General features: G+C 51.2%; 1 protein-coding gene across 8 annotated transcripts; it reads right to left on the reverse strand.

Annotated features, from left to right (window-relative positions):
* Positions 1-563: 563 nt before the first annotated feature.
* On the reverse strand, positions 564-19189 carry SMARCC2 (SWI/SNF related, matrix associated, actin dependent regulator of chromatin subfamily c member 2). 8 transcript variants are annotated; one of them, XM_023643774.2, is made up of 29 exons: positions 18957-19189; positions 16827-16946; positions 16124-16209; positions 15582-15663; positions 15388-15480; positions 14441-14510; positions 14143-14212; positions 13362-13437; positions 13064-13195; positions 12843-12958; positions 12354-12478; positions 11126-11185; positions 10935-10972; positions 10530-10660; positions 10197-10268; positions 8372-8485; positions 7781-7934; positions 7006-7098; positions 6654-6773; positions 6501-6563; positions 5905-6163; positions 5507-5668; positions 5169-5233; positions 4807-4942; positions 4561-4727; positions 4044-4178; positions 2649-3030; positions 2236-2319; positions 564-1345 (listed from the first exon to the last, which is right to left on the reverse strand). In XM_023643774.2, exons 1-29 carry the CDS (start codon positions 19065-19067, stop codon positions 1269-1271), a joined length of 3393 nt encoding a protein of 1130 aa, XP_023499542.1. In that variant the 5' UTR covers positions 19068-19189; the 3' UTR covers positions 564-1268. The 8 variants fall into 8 exon arrangements, with proteins under 8 accessions (XP_023499542.1, XP_070127733.1, XP_023499539.1 ...); XM_070271632.1 differs by having other exon boundaries at positions 6654-6770; positions 18957-19161; XM_023643771.2 differs by having other exon boundaries at positions 1894-2319; positions 6654-6770; positions 18957-19161.
* Positions 19190-19220: the final 31 nt, after the last annotated feature.

Consider the following 19220-nt stretch of genomic DNA (forward strand, 5'->3'; position numbering starts at 1 on the left):
TAATTTATAAAAAAAAAAAAAAGAAAAGAAAAGAAAAAGAGAAAATTTACAGAAAACTTTTGAACAGAAGAAAGGTGCCAAGACGCAGAGGAAGAGAAACATGGGGACATGAGGAACAAGGGGCCTGGTGGGGAGGGACCAGGAAGAATCGGTGGAGAGCCTGGTATCACATCTGCCTTCACATCAAGGATGAAGTGGAGACAGCTGGTGTGGGAGGCACTGGAATCCGGGGGGCAGAGCTGAGCTGCAAGCTGGGGGTCGGTTACCCTCTCCCCTGCTGCCCGCCCCCCAATCCCAGGGAACCCCTAGCTACCAGTCAAGGTTCTGATGGTCTTGGTGGGAGAGGAAAGAGGTTGGGGGGATGACCCACCAAGCCCTAAGAAGGAGGTGCTTAAGTGCTTTTTGAAAATTTCAGGGTTTTAAAACTTCCCATCCTCTTACAGCTCCCTCTCCACGTCTTCCAGGAGCCCAGGGCAGGGAGGAGGAGTGCCCTTTCTTCCTCTATCACCTACCACAGGAATCCCCCCAAATATGCTTCCCCACCAAATACACATACACTGACATCAACTACGCAGGTGACTTTTAAAAACACGAAACTGACATTCAGGGGGAAAGGGGTCATTGGCTGAGCTGGGTGGTCTACAACAGCGACACTGAGGAAGCAGCAGGAGAGAGCAGTAGGAATAAACTGGGGGTGAGGTGGCCGAGGGTCGGGAGTTGACTCAGTCACTAACAAGGGGCGGCAGGAGACAGACTCTGCACCTAGTCTATCCCCAGACCTCTCCCCAGAACCTGAATCCCCTTTCCTGAAACTCACCTCCTTCCTCCAAACAATGTAAAAGGTGGATTTTTTTAGTGGGTGGAGGGAGCTCCAATTGGCTTCGTTATCTCTCTACTTCCTTTTAAAGGGCTTAATTCTTTTTTATCCATAAAAAATGCAGTAGTTTTGAGGGGGTGCACCCTTAGAAGTGGTTAATTGGAACCTTGTATAAACACCTTCCCCCAGCCCTTCCTTTGAGGGCAGCACCCCCATCCCATCCTCTCTCCCAGACATTAGAAACATCTTTTAAACAGAAGTCCTTGAATAATCCGATATAAAAATGCACGCCTCTGACAGGCACGGTGGGGGCTTTGGAGGGGCAGGAGGAGCTTTCCTTACGTAGTGACGAACTCTCCAGGCTGGGGAAGGGCCCAGCGGTGGGGGGAGGGCTGTTCCTGGAACCTTGATCTCCATGGGGGGTGAGGGAGAGAGATGTCTGGCTGGCTCCTCACTGTGGAGGTGGCACAGGGGTGACCGTGCCTGGGCTAGGGGCCGTGGGGTCTGGAGGCAAGGGAGTGCCTGGGTCTGTGGAGAAAAGGAAGATGAATCAGCGGGAGCGAGCAGGAGGGCTCTGCACCCAGGCCACCAGACAAACAGAACCAGGCATGGCATGCAATGGGTGGGCAGATGAACGAGGTACCCACAGCATACAACTTCCTTCTTCAACACCCTCCCCCACCTCACACTGGGAAAACTGACAAACCCCAAGTCCTTCTCCTGCCCCCAAAAGAACTCTCTAAATGGGGCATTTGAACGTGATGGTAACAAGCACAGGGGATGCCAATCATGCAAACGGGTAGCTGCTTTTCAAGTTTACAACTGAGCTGCTCTGTGCCACAGGACTCCTCCGTGACCCACCAGTGAAAGGCCCCAACGTCATCCCAGAGGTGGCAGCTGCCAGGCTGGGGAACGGTGGAGGACAGCCAGAGAGGCCCTTCCTCCTGTCTTCTAATTTTACCAGAGCGTTCAAAGAGGATTGTGGAAGCTCTAGGTCCTGAGTCCTTCCCCACCTGCCCTCCCTCCCTGCATGTGGACCCCTCCCTCGCCCTTCTCCCCTCCAGGACCCTTCTCACCTGGCAGTGGGCTGGCACTGGGCAGGAGGTTGCCCTGAACAGCTGCCACAATGGCAGGGCTCTGGGCTGCGGCGGATCCGAGCCCCGGCCCGAGAGGCAAGGAAGATGGCATGGTGGTGGTCGCCGGCAGGTTAGGATGTAGAGGGTTCGCCATGGACACAGGCAGGTTAGGTGGGGGGAGAGTGCCCGGGGCGAACGGGAGATGGTGGTGATGCCCATGCAGGTTAGGAGGGGGAAGGTTAATACTGATGGAGTCGGCTAGACTACCAAATGGGATGATGGATGGAGCAGGAGGAGGAGGAGGAGGCGGCATGCCAAAAGGCAAACCCAAAGGAGCATTACCCGCCACGCCTGGGTGCCCGCTGCCTGGCACTGCCCCTGGCATCATTGAGGGAGGAGTTTGTTGGTTGGGGAACGGTGAGGGGCCTGGGAACAAAGAGGAGAGGTCAAGAAGGTTAGAGGCATAAAACCTCACTTACCAACTCACCTTCAGAGCAAGGATAACCCAGACACTCCTAGGCAGCAGCTTCCCTTTTCCTGACGCTAGGATAAGTGGTAAATTTTTGGACAAAATTCCAAAGATCTGGGTTTGAGGAGGGATCCCTGCTGGCTCAGGGATATAACAGAGGTGGGCCCATCTGTAGAAACTGAGGCCGATCCTTATCTCCAGGCCTACCACGTATCCCCTTCGAGGGGAACTGGAACATTCACCTGCATCCCTCTGGTCAGCAAGAGTTCCAGAACCCATCACTTACCATGGGGTCCAGGGGGGGGTACCCCTGGTGGGACTGCCCCAGGCTGGGGGGCTCCAGCTGGTTGCTGCTGCTGTGGCCCTGCTGTTGACCCTGCCTGCCCAATCTGTTCAGAGGGGCCCAAGCTTCCAGGAGGGGCCCCACTGCCAGCAGGAGCAGGGGCCACAGAAGCTGGAGCCATGGCCAAGCCGTGGACTGTGGGTGGCCCAGCGGCGCCTGTAGGAGGGATAGGCTGGGAGCCTGGGGGCAAGGCTGGCGGTGGCTGCTGTTGCTGTTGGTGCATTTGTTGAAAGTGCTGCTGCCGGGCCCTCATCTCCGCATACTTCAGCTGCTCCATGTGGAAGGCTTGTCTGTCGGCCAGGAGCTGCTGTCTCTGATACTCCAGCTGCCAGTGCCAATTGAGTACTGTTACCCATGTTCAGAAGATCCCAAAGGCAAATGCCTGGCCCCCTGCTTTGTCTTCTGACAAACCCAGCCTCTCATTCTGGCAGGTCCCCAAATCTAAATCTTGTACTTGGACTTTCTCAATCTTCCCCTGCCCTCCCCTTGCGAATTCCCATGACCATGTCTTCTGGCTGCCGACATGGCTTCTCATTGCAAGGGAGTTAAGCAGTGGTAGCCCTTGTTCATTTCAGCTCCAAAGCTTTGAACTTGTCATTACTTTAGTTTGGAAAACTCTTCCAGTTTCTCTTGTCAATTCATGTTCTTTTCTTCCTTCAAAATTGGCTAAAAACTCACCATTCTTAGGAAGCCATCTGAGATCAACTCACTAGCCTCTGAGCTTTGGCCTTTCTTTTTTCTCTCTCAGGACTTATATACTTGATCTGAAATCTCTTAATTTGAATTTGTCCGCTACTTTAAGCATTAACTTCTTTTGATGTCTCCATATTATATATTTGATGTCTCCAGTTAAACTGTAGGTTCTCTGAAGGTAGGGTCCCTGTCTTCTATTTTTTTATATCTTCTCAAAGACAAAACGGTTCAACACCTTGTCCATCCCATCCCCTTGCCAAGTTCACCTGGGTCTGCAGCCCCTACCCTCTCAGCGTCCCTGAAACCTGTTCAATCACTCAACAAATATTCACTGAGACTCTAACAAGGGCCAAGCACTGTTCAAGGACCTGGAGATGCAACAATTGAAAAGCTGACTAGAATCTCTGCCCCTGGCGCTGACACTCTGTGGGACCTCAGTCTCCCGGCCTCACCTGTGGACCCTGTGTCCTCACCTGCCTGGGGCTGGCTTCTCCAGCCCTGGCCTGGGCTACTCCCCTCTGCTCTGAAGCCCCGTCAGTCTCAGGCTTTCTGCACTGCTGCATTCCCCCTCATCCTAAACTGAGGCATGGCTCAGAGTCAAGGTGGGCCCCGGGCTCTGCTGACCCCCTAGGCGAGGCTACTCACTGCTTCTCGCTCCCGGTCCATGATCGTCTCCAGTTCTTCAAAGTGCCGGAGTTTGATCTCCAACTTTTTCATTTGGGTCTCCACCAGCAGGGCCACCAGAGATTTGATCTTCCTTTCTTCAACAGCAGCCAAGTGCTAGGGAAGGAGAGGGAGGAGGGCATGTCAGCGGGAGGACCCAGCTGAAGACACTCCAGGGCAGAGAAAGAGTGCAGGCTGGCAGGTTTTAAGAACTTGCTGTGGTCACAACCCAGAGAGCAGCACTGGCTTCATATTTTTAAAAGAACAAGAAGAAAAAGAGAGAGTGGAAAGGAGAAGACAAGGAGAAATAATTAGAGGGTGAAAACAGGCCTGATGGTAAAGCTTAAAAAAGCCTGAAGAAGAGATGACCACCTCTCCTTTCAGGATCAAAAGGAGGCAGGCCAGCATTCTTTAAGGGATGAGCGAGGAAGGAGGTGAAGGGAGATCAGAGAAGGGAGCACCTTCTCCCCTGGGGGTCTCTGGGGTTGCCGGGCCTCACCTTGGCCTTCACGGCGGCAGCGGCCAGAGCTGCAGCGGCAGCAGTGGAGAGGTTGCCCTCGCCGATGTCCCGCTCCACCTTTGTCTTCCTCTCCCCCTCCGACTCCACCACTTCCTTCAGCACTTCCTCCTGCCCTTCCTTTGGCTCCTTCTCCTTCTCAGGGTCAACTGGGCCGGGAGAAGGGTTGGGTTAGCCCACAGCCTCACTTCTCTTTCCTGGACCCAACCACCACGTGAGGAGGCTCACCTATCGCGTCCCCGTCACTCTTTTCTGACTCCTTCTCGCCGTCGCCTTCTTTCCCTTTCTCTTCATCCTTCTTGGGAGCCTCGCTGGTTTTCTCCTTTGCTTCTTCCTCTACAGCCCCAACTCCTTCTCGGGGTTCCTGAAGTCCCAGTGAGAGAAAAGTAGAGACTATCAGGTGGCTGGTTCTCACACGAAGGGCCCACACAGCCAACTGAATTTACGCCTCTTACTTCGGGGTGATCTGGCTGCAAGAGAGCCCCATCCAGGCCCAGCCCTTGCTGCCTGAGCTGAACTATGCCAGCTCCCCCCTCACCAAGTGCCAGCCTGGCCCTCCAGCCTCCCAGCCCAGCTCCATCCCGCTATACCTTGGGCTCCTTCTTCTCCTCTGTGGCCTGGCCCTCTGCCCGTGCCTCGTCAGTCCCGCTCTCCTCTGGGCCCGTGGGAAGAGGAAACGGGAAATGTCTGATACAGAATCTGTCTCTACAACACTTTCCAACAGCCCCTTCTCCTAGCCAGAATCTCAGTGACAGGGCCAGCAGGGAGCCAGAGTCCCTAAGGTACAGTTCTGGGGAAAATAAAAACCCCACCAATCCTCTCCGCTCATGTGCTCTGAGGCCAACTCCAGGTAGGGATGGTACAGGGTGGCCTGGTGGCTTTGGCTCTTGGCGACAGGGGAGAAATGTGGGAAGCTGCTAGGCCCTACCGATCCGCTCAGGCTCATCAGAGGTGGTTCCTGCAATGCCACTGCTTTCCAGGCCGAAGGCTGGGTCCGCCTTGCCCGTCACTTTGGCTGCTTCTTCTACCTTCCGAACATGGGCCTCCACCAAAGCTGTGGGTACCTCTTCCTTCATTTTGGAGAACTCTTCTGCAAGATCCAGAGAGGATGAGGCTGGGAGTGGGGCAGGAAGGCAGTCCTGGCTTTCCCTGTGAAAGCTTCCTCATGAGCCCATCTCTTCATCTAGACCAGCAGGGGGCTACACAGGTTACTGAGCTGATACCCACAGCAGACAAGCCAGGAGGGCAGCCAAATTTGAGAGGGTTTCAAGGCCTGAGTAACCAGCCCTTCAAATGCAAACTAAGACCAGGACCCCTCCACATTACCTAGGGCAGACTTCGCAGCAGCAGAGGCAACTCGAGGATCGACGACAGAGGCCAGGAAGGCAACAGTGCTCATAACAGGGTTGCCCGACTGACTGAAGGGGATGGGCTGGTAGGCCAGGGGCCCCAGGGAGGCCTCTGAGTCCTCCAGGTACGGATCTTCGATGGGAAGACGAAGAAAATGCAAGATGCACTCGTCCTGGGTGCGGCTTCCCACATGCTCCGACACTTTGTTCCAGTCATCTTTGTACATTTCCAGTGCCTGGTGGTGGGGGTGGAGACACAACTTCACTTACTTAGTCACTTTCCTGGTAGGTCAATTCCCCCAGCCTACTAAGGGTAGCTGGCTTTAAAGCTCTCTGGGTTGTGGTATTTGTGTACTCTGCTGGGTCCAAGGGGAATCTCCAAGTAGCACTAAGAAAGGATATGGCATTAACGAAATGGCCCAAATCCCTGGCCTGGAGCTGGTCCCTGAGGCAGGTACGATGGGCATCCGGAAGGTGCAACTGGGGCAAGACCACGCTTTCCCCACTCACAAGGGCGGTGGCATGCCGGCCACTTCCGCTTTCGTAGAACTCTCCTTTCCTGGCCCCAATTACCTCCAGGAGCAGCAGGGTCTCCTGTTCTGTCCACTCTCGAGTGGCGCTGGCTGCAGCCTTGCTCTGCAGGGGAAACACAGGTGGGTCAGAGGAGCCTGTGGCCTCTGAGGAGCGAAAAGTGCTCCACCCCTGAAGTCAGCCCACACCTCATACCTTGGAGGGGACGTTCTTCTTCGTGTACATGTCTGTGCGCAGCCCAAAGTTCTGCATGTCTGTTGGTTTCTCTTTGCCTTTGTCAGGGAAGTTGAGCATTTGCTGGGAAGCAGAGGTCTGCTATTTGTGGAGGGGAAAGAAAGAGGTGAGTACGAGTGACCGCCGGAGCCGGGGGCAGACAGAGAGAGAAAACAGACAGAAGGAGCTTCCTTCCCAACGCCAGGGACACCCCTGAGCGGGACTTCCTCCCTTCCTGCTGTGGCTCCTCTGCTCTCACGTCTCTTCTTCCCGGGCAGGGGCCCCCGAATAAAGGGGCAAATAAGAAGCCCAGCGGGGTCTACACCCCACCTACCAGCTCTGGCTTGCCCTTAGCCGTCTCTGGCACCAGGTCATCCAGCTCTTTGCCCTTTCGCCCAGCCTTGGTATCAGCATCAACCTGGCGGCCCTGGGGGACAGAGCTTGGCGTCATGGAGGCTGGGCAAGAAATGACCAGGCCAAGGCCCTGGAAGCCTCAAGACCAAATGCTGGGCGGCCCGCCAGCTCTGGGGGCACTCATGCCACTGTTGCGTGTCCCCCTTAATGATTAATCAGATCTCTAGTTGGCATGATATCCATTTGTATTCAGATATATCTTTACAGGTTCTCTTAGGAGCTGGACAATTAGGTTCTAATCCTAGATTTGGTACTCTGTGACCTTGGGCAAGCCACATAACCTTTCTCCTCTTAATTTTTGTAATGTATGAAATGGAAGTGGAAAAAAAAATGAAAGTGATAATAATTATGAGGCAAAAATGAAAAAATGCTGGAAATGTGACAAAGTTCAAAAATCTCATGCAACTTAATTTTAAGAATTTTTCTCTATCTGCTCCGTCCCCTACATTCGCCTGTCTGCTCCTTAGGGACAAGAAGATCTCTTCCCCCTCAGCAAGTCCTCACAGTCTTATGTACAGAGGCTGAGAGAGGGTACTAAACACACGGGGTTGATTCTTGTGGCCCTTGCATCCCATGGAAAAGGAAGAAGCCTCAAAACACTCCTGAACCATTACCCTAAAAAACCAGAAAAAGAAAAGTCCAAAGAAGCCCAATTTTACCCAACCCCTCCCTGTCCCCATAGCCCCTCACCCTACCTGTGGGGTCTTGGGCTGCAGAGGCACCAGCCCTGATGGTGTGTCCGCCAAGACGTGGAAGTGAGAGGTGGGTGGAGGCCCCATTGGGGTTGGTCGACTCTCAGCATCCACCTGGTAGTTAATAAGACCCCACTGTTCTAGGAAGGCATGGACCCTGTGAGAAGAGAGGCAGACACAGGGTTACATGGGACAGCCAGCAAGGTGCACAAGATGCCTCTTCTCTGCTCATTCTACTCCCTGGGAAATCCCATCTACTCTCACCACTAAATGCCAGTGACACCCAAGTCCTCATCTCTGGCCTGGATCTCTCTCCACACCCGCCCACCTACTTAGCATCTCTTCCTTGAGCTAGCAAAATCGAACCAGGATCCCTCAACTACAGATGTGCTCTTTCTCCTTTCTTCCACACTTGAGAGAACGCCACTGCATTCCCTCATGTCACTCATACCCCGAACCTGAACTTCCCCTTTCTCTAGGGGAGTTTTCCCCTGCTTGTTCCTTACGCTCCTTGCTGGCATCTCTACTTCGGCCAAGAAACATCTGTGGGCAGACATCCCCACATACCCGCCTCCCCTCAGCTGCAAGACCCACCTCATGATGGCACAGACATCACCCGCCAGGTTCCTGCGGCAGGCGGTGGAGGTGAGATACTCTTGGGGGTTCAGCCGGTAAGTGTCAATCATGAAGTTCCGATAGGCCAGGTAGCTTAGAAGAGAGAGAGAGAGGGAGAGAGATGAACAAGGAGAGGAAAAAAATGAACGTCTGTTGAAGGCTGAAGGGTAGGAAAAATGATAAAAGAGCTAATGATGCCTCCTGTGCAACAAAGAAAAGAGTGGATCATTTGACTCAATAAACAATGCAGGTCTCTTATGTGCTAGACTCAAGGGGTTCAAACATTCCTTATGTTATCCTTGATGGGGTTTTTAGTTAAACGAATGATTTCCTCAGCTGTACTTGGGGATGTTTCATCCAACTTTTGAACAAGGAATCTAAAGGTAAGAAAAGGTGCCCTTATTTTCAAACACAGATGATAACGGGAAGTCCTGATCCACGAATCCAATTAGTCAGCATGACAGGGTATAAGAATATATGTTTAAGGCAGAAAGATCTAAGTTCAAATCCCGGTTCTACTGTGACGTCTTTGGGCAAATTACTCAAATTTTTTGAACCTCAATTTCCTCATCTATAAAACGGAGTGTCTGCTGAGGATTAAGAAGGTGCGGAAAGATCCAGTACAGCACCAGGCACAGTGTGGGAGCTCAAAAAATGGCAGCCGTTGCGTGGTAGAGTGTAAAGGCTGAGACCATGAGCCCGAGGGAAGGATTCAAATCCTGGTTTTACTGCTTACTAGCTATGCGACCTTAAGCAAGTGACTTAACCCCTGTAGACCTCAGTTTCCTAACCAGTCCACTGGAGATACCAGGACCCACCTCTAAAGCTGAGGTGAAGACTAGATCCGTCAATGTATGTAGGACCCAGGGTAGTGCCTGGGAGATAGGAAGCTCTCAATAAATGTGGGCAATTCTCATCGTTTACTATTTTATACCAAAAGAGCAAAGTGTAGACAGTTCTAGTTCCAACCCCGCCTGCAGATCACGTTCAACTTGTGTCACCTGGTCACTACTTCTTTTTCCTCTGGCGATTGCCAAGCTTTTTCTCACACACTGCTTTCCCCAGGAAGAAGAGGAGGAGAGACCCCTACCAGGCTACTGGAGAGGAAACATGATGGGGAGAGAAGATGCCCCAGAGAGGGGAAGCTGAAGAACAGCTGGGAAGCAATCTTGCTCAGCTCTCGGGGGGCCTGGCCTCATGACGATATCTATCCTGGAGTATCCCTAACCATAGAAGATGGCCAAGTCCTATCCAAAGATTTGGCCTGAGGCAACACCTTGAAGGAGATGAAGATTTCTGAGCCCCAAGGCCACACTTTACATAACATTTCTCCCCAGAGAGCCCTCTCCATCCCTCAATTCACGGTCTTGGGTCTTCATAATTCCTCCTCTGGTTGTCCTATCAAAACTTACTCCCAGGGACCAGCCTGGTAATAGCCATTTACATTTCAGTCAAAGCTATTACTTATGCTGGGGGTATCTGCATTTTAAACATCAGCAGGTATAGATTGGAAGGCTCAGTACCCTGTTAAAAGAACTGGAGGCACTGGAGCAGGTTCTTGTTTTGCACAGAAGAGCAAGCTTCATATCACCCCCGGGCAAATCCTAGAGAGTATGCCACTGTGGTCACAGTGCTGAGCTGGGGCCGCCTGTGGGCAAAAATCATGTCTTTGGGAAGCCTCCCACAGTGCCCAGCTCATGGAAGGAGCTCAAGAAATCTTTGCTAAACTGGATGTTGCTGGATCAGGAAAGGTGAATGGGGACAAAAGGGTGGGAAAGAGAATCATGCGCTGGGATTTGCTTACATTTCTGGGGTCTTGGACTTGTTCTTGCCGTTGAAGAACTCGGGGAGAGCCCTCCGCTCAATGGCATGAACACTGCAAGAGAAGCCAGAGTGGATTCAGAAGGCGCTGGTGAGAGATGGGGCCCCAAAGAGACGAAAGCCTAGATGTGGGGTGGGCAAACAGCTGGATACAGCTATAAGACTCAAAGAGACCAGGAGCTCCCCTAAAACTGAAGTGTACCCTGGTCTATCTGGCTGAGGCAGAAATAACTCATTTGAAGGCAAAAGGAGGATAACACATTGATCCCTGGGGGCAGAGAAAGAAGGATTCAGTGAGAAGCTGGAGCCACAGTACCTATTATAGTCAAACCAGGCAGCGTAGCTGGGGATGATGATGTGGTGGGTCTGCTCAGTCACGTTGTCCTCGTGAAGGTCTGGATTCTTGGTCTGCTCCCCCTTGTTCCCCGTACTGTTCTCATCCTCATCCTACAAGCAGGGAGGCTGCTGGACACTTAGCATTCCCACTTTGCCCCTAGCAACCCTCTGCCTCTTCCACACCCAAGGAATGTGGGCACTAAAGATGGATATGGGAACGAACAGTTATGAACCTCAGGACTCAAAAGGTCAGAGTTTTGAGCAATAGCTAGAATTAGTCTAGGGCAGGAACAGTCTGGACAGTAGAAAGTTCTGGGTAGAAGGAACTTTATAATCACAAATCAGAATCACATAGAGAGGTAGGGCCTCTCTAAACTGGCTCCACCTTGCCCGTGGTCTCCATGCTTTCATCCTCCTGTTCATCTGAAAGAGAGAGACAGCAAGATAGAAGGCTGGAACCTCTTGGGGGCCCAGAGAAGAATGCTTTCTGAGAAGCCCCAGGAGGCTGGGGTAAGGTGGCAGCTGACCCTCCAGAGCAGGGCCCTGCCTGCCTCACCCAGGGGCCCCCCGCCTTACCCAGGTCAGTCATGGTGCCTCCTTTGACTGGGGCTGACTCGGAGTCCTTCTTAGTGTTGACTGCCAGAAGAGAGAGCCATTTTATCAGACAGGTTCTGCCTAAATCAAGCCCTCACCTCTCCACTGTTAACAGTTCTAGAGATCTTACTTTCTCCCAAAACTTTCTCCATCTGGTCACAAAATGCAGTAACTTCCTCTAGTCACAATTATTCTAGGCCTTGAAACTCACTTGCCACTTTCCCCTCTTCTCCAATCAAAACTTTAACTTTTTTCCTACAAAGAAGCATCTCTGTGTACATTCATAAATCATTCTTCTCGGTGCCAGCCCCGTGGCCAAGTGGTTAAGTTTATGTGCTCCACTTCAGCGGCCCAGGGTTTCTCCGGTTCGGATCCTGGGCGCGGACATGATACTGCCCATCAAGCCATGCTGAGGCAGCATCCCACATGCCACAACTAGAGGCACTCACAACTAAAACTATACAACTACGTACCGGGGGAAAAATAAAATCTTTAAAAAAAAAAAATCATTCTTCTCTTTGACAGGCCCTATCTCTATCCATGTGTCCAGAAACTCTTAATGGACTGAGACAGAGTCAGACCAAATCACTCTCTAGAGGAGTGGTTGGATCTTAAACATTTTTGAGAGCAGAGGACATTTTCTTCAACTGAATTCATACTCGAAAGCTCAGAAGTAAACACAGATAGAGAGGAGAGCTGCTCTGATTGATGAGGGGGTGAAGCCAGAACTCCTCTCTCTCAGTGGTCTCCCTAACCCCACTCCTGAGACACACTCCTGGATATCTGGGGCTGGTCTATGCATCACAGATTGTAAACCAGTGTTGGAGAGCAGTGGTCTCCAAAGCGGGACTCTCACATAAGGATGCAAAGCTGGTCCATGGGAACATAGGCACAGGGTATCAGAACTTCTCCTTATGTTTGTTTTTTGATCTTATCTTTTACACTTTTTCATTTTTAGATAATGTTTGCATGTGTTTTATAATGTTCCTAAACTAGTGGTAAATAGTACATATATATAATTTGTGCTCAAATATATTTTACTGAGGGGGTGCGTGATCAAAAACAGTTTGGAGACAATTACTGCCAGGCGCCAAGCACAGTCCACACTCAGATTTGGATGTGAAGTTAGAGGACTGTCCGTGGTGATGAAAATCATTTCAATAACCAGCTAAACTGAAAGGCAAGACCTGGGGCTGGGCCTGGCCCATACCTGTTTTGGGCAGTGTCACCTCTTCTACGTTGGGGACCGGTGAGGGCTCATCCATGTCCTTTGTCAGGTCTTCTTGCTCCTCTTCTCGGTGGCCACGTTTTGACTTAGTGTAAGGTGTTGAGGGACTGGGAAGGAAAGAGAGGGAAAGAGAACTCAGTCATCCTTGGACATGGAGTCCTTGAAAGTTGAGGTTCACGGGAAGGGAAGGAAGAGAGAATCCCAAGGGCACAGCTAAGCGAAAACAGAAACCGATCACTCACAGAGTAAGGGGAAGGCGCAAACGCTTCTCCTTTGGAGATTAAGCTCCCTTTGAGTTTACTAGTGGCCGGGACTAGAACTAACAACCGGCAGCTAAAGAAGACCTCCCCATCCTCCCTCTCAGAACACCTGCAGGTCAGAGCCGTGCTTCTGAGAAGGACGTGTCTTTCCTTCCTTCAACATGGTGTAGAAAGAACGGCGAAGGTGGGGGCAGGTTAGGGGCTCACATACCCTTTCTTAGCATTTTTCTTCTTAGCTTCTGGGGTCGGTGAAGGAGACGGGGAGCGCTTCCTCTTCTTATAGTTTCCCCCCTTCTTGTCCCGTCGATCTGAATCTGGGCTGTTCACCTGCACGTTGGAGAATTGGGACAAATGTCAACCAACAATCTCCAGTGAAAACTTGTTCTGAGACTTATCCTAAGGGGTCCGAGGAGAAAGAAGAGGAATTTTCACCTCATCTGTCAATGTCTTGGCTGAAATCTTCTTTCGGCGGGAGACAGGGTTTTTGTCATCATTTACTTCGTAGTCTTCCTCATTCATCCATTCGTTGAAGGTGTCTGTGTCCAGGATCCACTTTGCATGCACCTAAAGTACAATGGCAGACTGTGCTGGAGAGAATCCTGGAAGCCACAGCTCTGTCTGGGGACCCTCAAGAGAAAAGCCCAAAGGCACAGGAGCCTCTGCTTTACCTGCACAGAGTGGTCTGGTCCTGGCACTCTTCTTGGGGGGGGAGGGAACAGGAAAAGCTCACCTTCCTAGGTTTCTCAGGAGTTGGAGCATCTTCAACAGATGCTTCAATTTCACTGGCTGGAATCCACGTGTCATAACTGACAAGGGAAATTGAGCAGGAAGCAGAATCAATGGGACGGAGTAGTGGACAAGAAAAGTGCAAATCATCCACCTTTTCTATGTACAAAAAGTACTGGGTTGTTGGGTTATCTTTAGGTATGATTATTTTTCCAATTAATATTAGGATTCTTTTCACTATAAAATAATAAAATTATAAAACATTTCAAAAATAGAAAAAGAAAGACAAGAATCACCCTAACACAACTACTTGTGACATTCAGTACATATTTCTTCCCAGTAATGTTTTTCTGTACAATTTTGTTTTTACGTAATTGCAATGATACTAGATGTTACTTCACATCCTACTTTTGCATTTAATATTCATCTACAAATTATCCATGTTATTTCTATCAGTTTGAAGGCTGCATAATAGCCCACTGACGAGATACACATATTTGCTGAGACATTTTCCCACTATTAGACATTTAAATTGTTTCTAACATTTACTCATCAAATATTATACTTGAATAACCATTTCACACTTAAAGCCCCAATCCTTTCAGCCTAAGCCTCATCCACTAAGTCCAAACCTCCACCAAGACTGAGGATTAACATAATAGATGGGAGGGGAAATTAACAGACCTAAAAATAACCCCAAAGAGTGCCTTCTTGTTGTGCTAGATGTCCTAGGGCTTCTCAATCTGGCTCTTGGTCTTAAACCTGTTCCAGAAACCCGTCCTCACCTGTCAGGATAGTAGCCCCAGTGCAGAAGAACCTGCTTATCTCTTTTCATGACTGGTCGTACCCATTCCTCTGGGGATAGAGACAGAGCGGGGAGAAATATAAGCTAAAGGGGTACACAAAAAATAACTCTGTACACAAGTGCTGCTGCAGTAGGGGACCTGGAAATAGGAATGTAAGAAGTAGGAGGATTAAGGGTTGAAAGGCGAGAGGAGCCCAGGCACGGCAGTGGATCTGAGCTGTCCTCTATCTCCTAGTCTAAGCCATCCAGTGCAGTGACCAGGACAACCCAGGTCTCACCTTCTTCCAGGTTCCCTGGGACAGGATACACAACATGGGAGGCATTGTTCTTGTCCTCAGTGACGGTTCCCTGGATGGCATAAGGAGAAGCAGGTATATATGGTCCCCTCTGAATTACTCACGCATGTAAATAAACCAAAATAAGATTTTTTTTTTTTTGAGGAAGATTAGCCCTGAGCTAACATCTGCTGCCAATCCTCCTCTTTTTGCTGAGGAAGACTGGCCCTGAGCTAACATCCGTGCCCATCTTCCTCTACTTTCTATGTGGGACGCCCACCACAGCATGGTGTGCCAAGCAGTGCCATGTCCACACCCGGGATCTGAACCGGCAAACCCTGGGCCGCCAAGAAGCGGAACGTGTACACTTAACTGCTGTGCCACCGGGCCGGCCCCCAAAAGAAGATTTAATCACAGATCTGCCTTCCTAATCATATTTTGTTTGGAATGGCATTAAAGTTAGTTTGCATTCTCTAAGTACACATCATCTGAGTGGCAGAGGGAAATAGCTGGGATTGTACTAACAACGGAGAAAAGAATTAAAAACTGCCAAATCAAAGAATTAAAAATTGCTGCAGATAATCCTCTGAATAGATAATCTACATGGGAAACGTAAAGTGGACTGCAAGTCCCTAGCAATGACATCTGCTTGTTATTACAGTTTCCAAAGAGCAAAGATTTCATTTCTCTGAAATCAGACAATCTCTAGTTCAGTGGAAGCAGATGCTTCTTGCCCCCAGGCCAGTGCAGTCTCCAAGGACAGTGATCTAAACCTGTCACGACTGGGAAACAGAGAAAGAGAGGCTCGAGGCTTTAACTCCAGTCTTTTTCGAAGTAGGCAGAGCCACCTCTGCAGTCGAAAACACGGCATTTCAGGGTGCTTCTTATATGGGAAAGAGCAGGAAAAGAGTCATGGAGTTTCTGAAACCTCTCCTGACCCATCCACTCACCTGGTGTCTCTTGATAATGTCCTTTAATTTCCCTAGCAGTTTGGGTTCAATTTCTGGGCAAAGGAAAATGTTAGGTCGCGACAGGCAGTTATTCTGTGGGGAGAAGAAACAGATAGGATGAGATTATGGGGAAGGTGTGCTTTGGATTCTCACTGAGGGAAGGGAGATGGATGGGGGAGGTTCTTGACTATTACCTGCACCAAGGACTTCTCAATGGTCATGAACATTTCCACATTGCGGTCCATGCGCGATGGGTTCTGGAAATCGTAACGCCGCCTTGTGAAGAGGCAATAATCTAGTGAGTGGTTTAGCTCAGGTCTGGGGATGAGGTTATGGTATGTGACTTTTTAATACGGGAAATTAGGAGGCAATCTTGCTCTCAGCGATTGCCAAAATCACCTGGGATCTGGGGCTCACTAATCTCAACTCCATGAATCACTTTGTACTTAGTCCAAAAGGACAAATAAAAGTTTGAGATGCCAACTGACAAATCCTGTTTCCTCTAGACTACACACACGGATGCACGCACACATACTCACTCACTCTTGGAGACTATTTTGGCTCAGAGTCCCAGCCATTTTTCTGACCTAGCAAGTCAGGCCTACTGACCTAGCGAAGTAAGAGACTCGCAAGAATGTCTACCTATGTGCTCCCACTCCAGAAAGACCCCAGGGAATCATAAAGGGGGGATTTCCTCTAAACTAAATGTAAGAGGCATAGAGAGTAGGCATCTCACCATCCCTGGTCACTCTTGAATTTGTAGGCAGCTGCAAGTATGTGGCACAGGGACCCTCCTGCTTTGAAATCTAGGAAACATTTGATCTACAAAATTGAGACAGGGAAGAAGTATGTGAGAGTTACACCCTAAATTCTCTTATTACTTAACAATCCTTTCACAAAATCCCATGCTGAACTGATCTCCCTCTCAAAGCTAGAATTCTTTAACCCCTGTGCCATTGTACCATGTGGCCTGGAAGAGAGGAGAGAAAGAAACCAATACTCACAAAGCCCCACCTTGCGCCAAGCACTCTACTGGGTTACCTCATTAACCAGTACAGAAACCTACAAGGTAGGTATATTAATCCCAACTGGAGATGAACGAACCAAGACTCAAAAGGTTTAAATGGCTTGCCCAAGATCACAGAGACATCAAGTGGCAGAGCCAGGATTTGAATACAGGCCTGTGCAAATCCAAATCGCATACCCTTTTAAGCACGCCATGAGCCTTTCACGTACAGAGCTCAGACTCTCTGAGATAACCTGTTGCACAAAGTATTACTAAGACAACGGGGATGGTAAACTGGGGAATAGGCCAAGCCAGTAATGTCCCGCCAGGGATAGGGATGGTAGGAAATGAGCCAAATCTCAAAAACTATGAAATTTACAAAAGCCCCTCCCTCTCCACTTGGGTGGATTGGCCCCCTTGCTTTTGTACTCACCGGCAGTTTAGTGAGCGGTGCATTGCTGACATGTTTGCCAAAAACTTCCTCCTGAAACTGTAGCAACTGTACAACCAGGCTAGACAAGGACTTATTGGTGGGTGGTTCAGCTTGTATATACTGGGAGACAGAGGAAGGAGAGAAACACAGACCCTAGATAAATTGTCCACCATTTCCCTTATTCCTTCCTCGGGAGCTCTGGGAACATCTGGGGCAGAGAAAATAGTGTCTTCTTCTTCCACATATCTAGTCTCTAAAGGAAAATGGCAGAAGGGAGGCCCCAAATGCCCCTCACCAGGAAGTTGAAATTCTGCTGCCCCCAGCCTAACGGGTCAGCGTTGGGACTGCTTCCTGAAACGGGAGGTGCAGGACCCTGATCTCTCTAGCCAACAGCACTGAGGGTTATGAAATTGTGAAGGTTCATGGAGTTCAGGCAATGGAAGCAACAGTTTCAAGGCTCTAAGTGAGACAACAGTGTATTTCTTGAGGTAACTTTGTGGAAGGTCAAGATTCTCCTGTAATGTAGCCTAGTAAGAAAGGTACAAGGAAGTGAGTAGGGCAAACAGACTGAGAGTGAGCTTGTGCATTCTGCTTCAGCTAGGACCCGGCACAGGTGTCTTCCCGGGCACCCCCCTCACCCAAGGAAGGACCAGCTACTACCCAGCCTTGTGGCCAAGAGCAAGACAACATCTATCCTTTCAGAGGAAACTATATCTGAGACAAGTAACCCTGGGCTTCTTAGACATTTCCATATTATGCTACCCAGCATCCCAGCCTTCTGTTCTAATTTAAAACTGAGTCAGGAGGCTAACTTTCTCTTTACCTTTTGACCCTGTTTCCTCAACCCTAATCACAGAGAAGAGTGCTCCTCTCAGCGGGAGGTGGAAAGAGATCCTTGAAGGAAAAGGTACATGACAAAGAGCTAGGAGCTTGAAAGCTGAACCAGGTCACAGGCTGTCAATCCCCCCAGGGCCAGAGACTAAGCCCCTAGACAGATCTCCTTTCCAAAATGTCAAAGGTAGAAGCCTGGGAACCAGAGCCTCACGCTGGGATACAGACAAGGCACAGACCCAGCAGCTGTTTGTCAGGATCCTGACACCCAGAGAGACCTCCGAGAACAGGGCTAGGCTCATAACCAGGATCAGAGGGGCGTTCTCCTCAAACACCCATCACACTCCTGACAGGCTGCAAAGCTGAGCAGGAAGAACTGGGGAGCTGAAGGAAAGCCAGAAAAAGAGCCCCTAACTGGGGGGTGGTAGAAGGGACAGAGGCAGACCCTTTCCAGAGAAAAACGCTGTGTATAAATGTTCCTTTCAACGAGGCCTAAAGACAAAGACAGCACCAGGAAGAGCTTTGGTAGAAAAGACAGGTAAGGTGTCTTGAACGCTTTGTTCACTACCTGGTTATCTCCAGTTATGCGGTGGGGGCTAAAGATATAAAGCGTGTCCTAGCCTGGGAACCTCAAAGCCAAGGCAATGCAAGGCCAGGTGGCGGGGTGACTTCATCGTGAGGCTGAGGACTGGTTTAAGAAGGAGTTGCTGCCTAGCAACTCTTGTACCCTGGCTCCCAAAGAGGTTTCGTTGCCCCTTGGATGGACGTGGGGGACGGGCGGCAGAGACAGGTGATCCCAGGGTGGGGGCCTCTTTCAGGCTGATGAGCAGCCAAGGGCCTGCTCTGTGGCTGTTTACCCGCCGGCTTTCATCATCTCTCTCCGAACATACACAAAGCACCAGGGAGGCCTCAGCCCTGCTGGTACCTGGCTCCGCGGGGAGCTCCGGCGGGCACGGCGGCGGGCACGCTCGGAGGGGGAGGGGGACGCCCATTCGGCACCCCGGCCACCCCCGGCCTCTCTCCCGGAAAAGCCCGGAAGGCCAGGGCTCCGGGGAGGGTGGGCTGCTGGCACCGGGACCCGAGGGGGCAGGGGAGAAAATCAGGGGCTGAGGGCGCAGCGGCGGGGGCGGGGGCTGCGATCGGAGCCGGCGGGGGGCGGCGGGAGCGGGGGAGGGGCGCGGGGCCGCTCCGGAGGCCGCGGGGGAGGGGCCGCGGGCCGCCGAGGTGGGCAGGAGCCGGGGGCTTCGGGGCCGCGGCCCTTTGTCCCGCCCCCGGGCCCGCGCGGCCCTGCCCGCGTACCTTCTTGTAGTTCTTGCCGAGCCAGAGCCGCACGTTGTCGAACTGGGTCACGGTGTCCGCGGCCTCGTAGTACTTCACGTTGGGGCCGCCGTCCTTCTTCCGCACCGCCATCTTCTCGGGCTCGGGCCGCCGCCGCCGCCCGCCCCGCTCAGCTCAGCTCCCGCCTCCTCCGCCTCCTCCTCCGCCCGCCTCCCGCCGCCTCCCGCCGCCGCGGCCGCCGCCTCCCGCCGCCTGGGCCGGCCCCGGCCCGCGCAGCGCCCCCTG

This window comes from Equus caballus, chromosome 6 (assembly GCF_041296265.1).
Source record: "Equus caballus isolate H_3958 breed thoroughbred chromosome 6, TB-T2T, whole genome shotgun sequence".
NCBI classification, from domain to species: domain Eukaryota; kingdom Metazoa; phylum Chordata; class Mammalia; order Perissodactyla; family Equidae; genus Equus; species Equus caballus.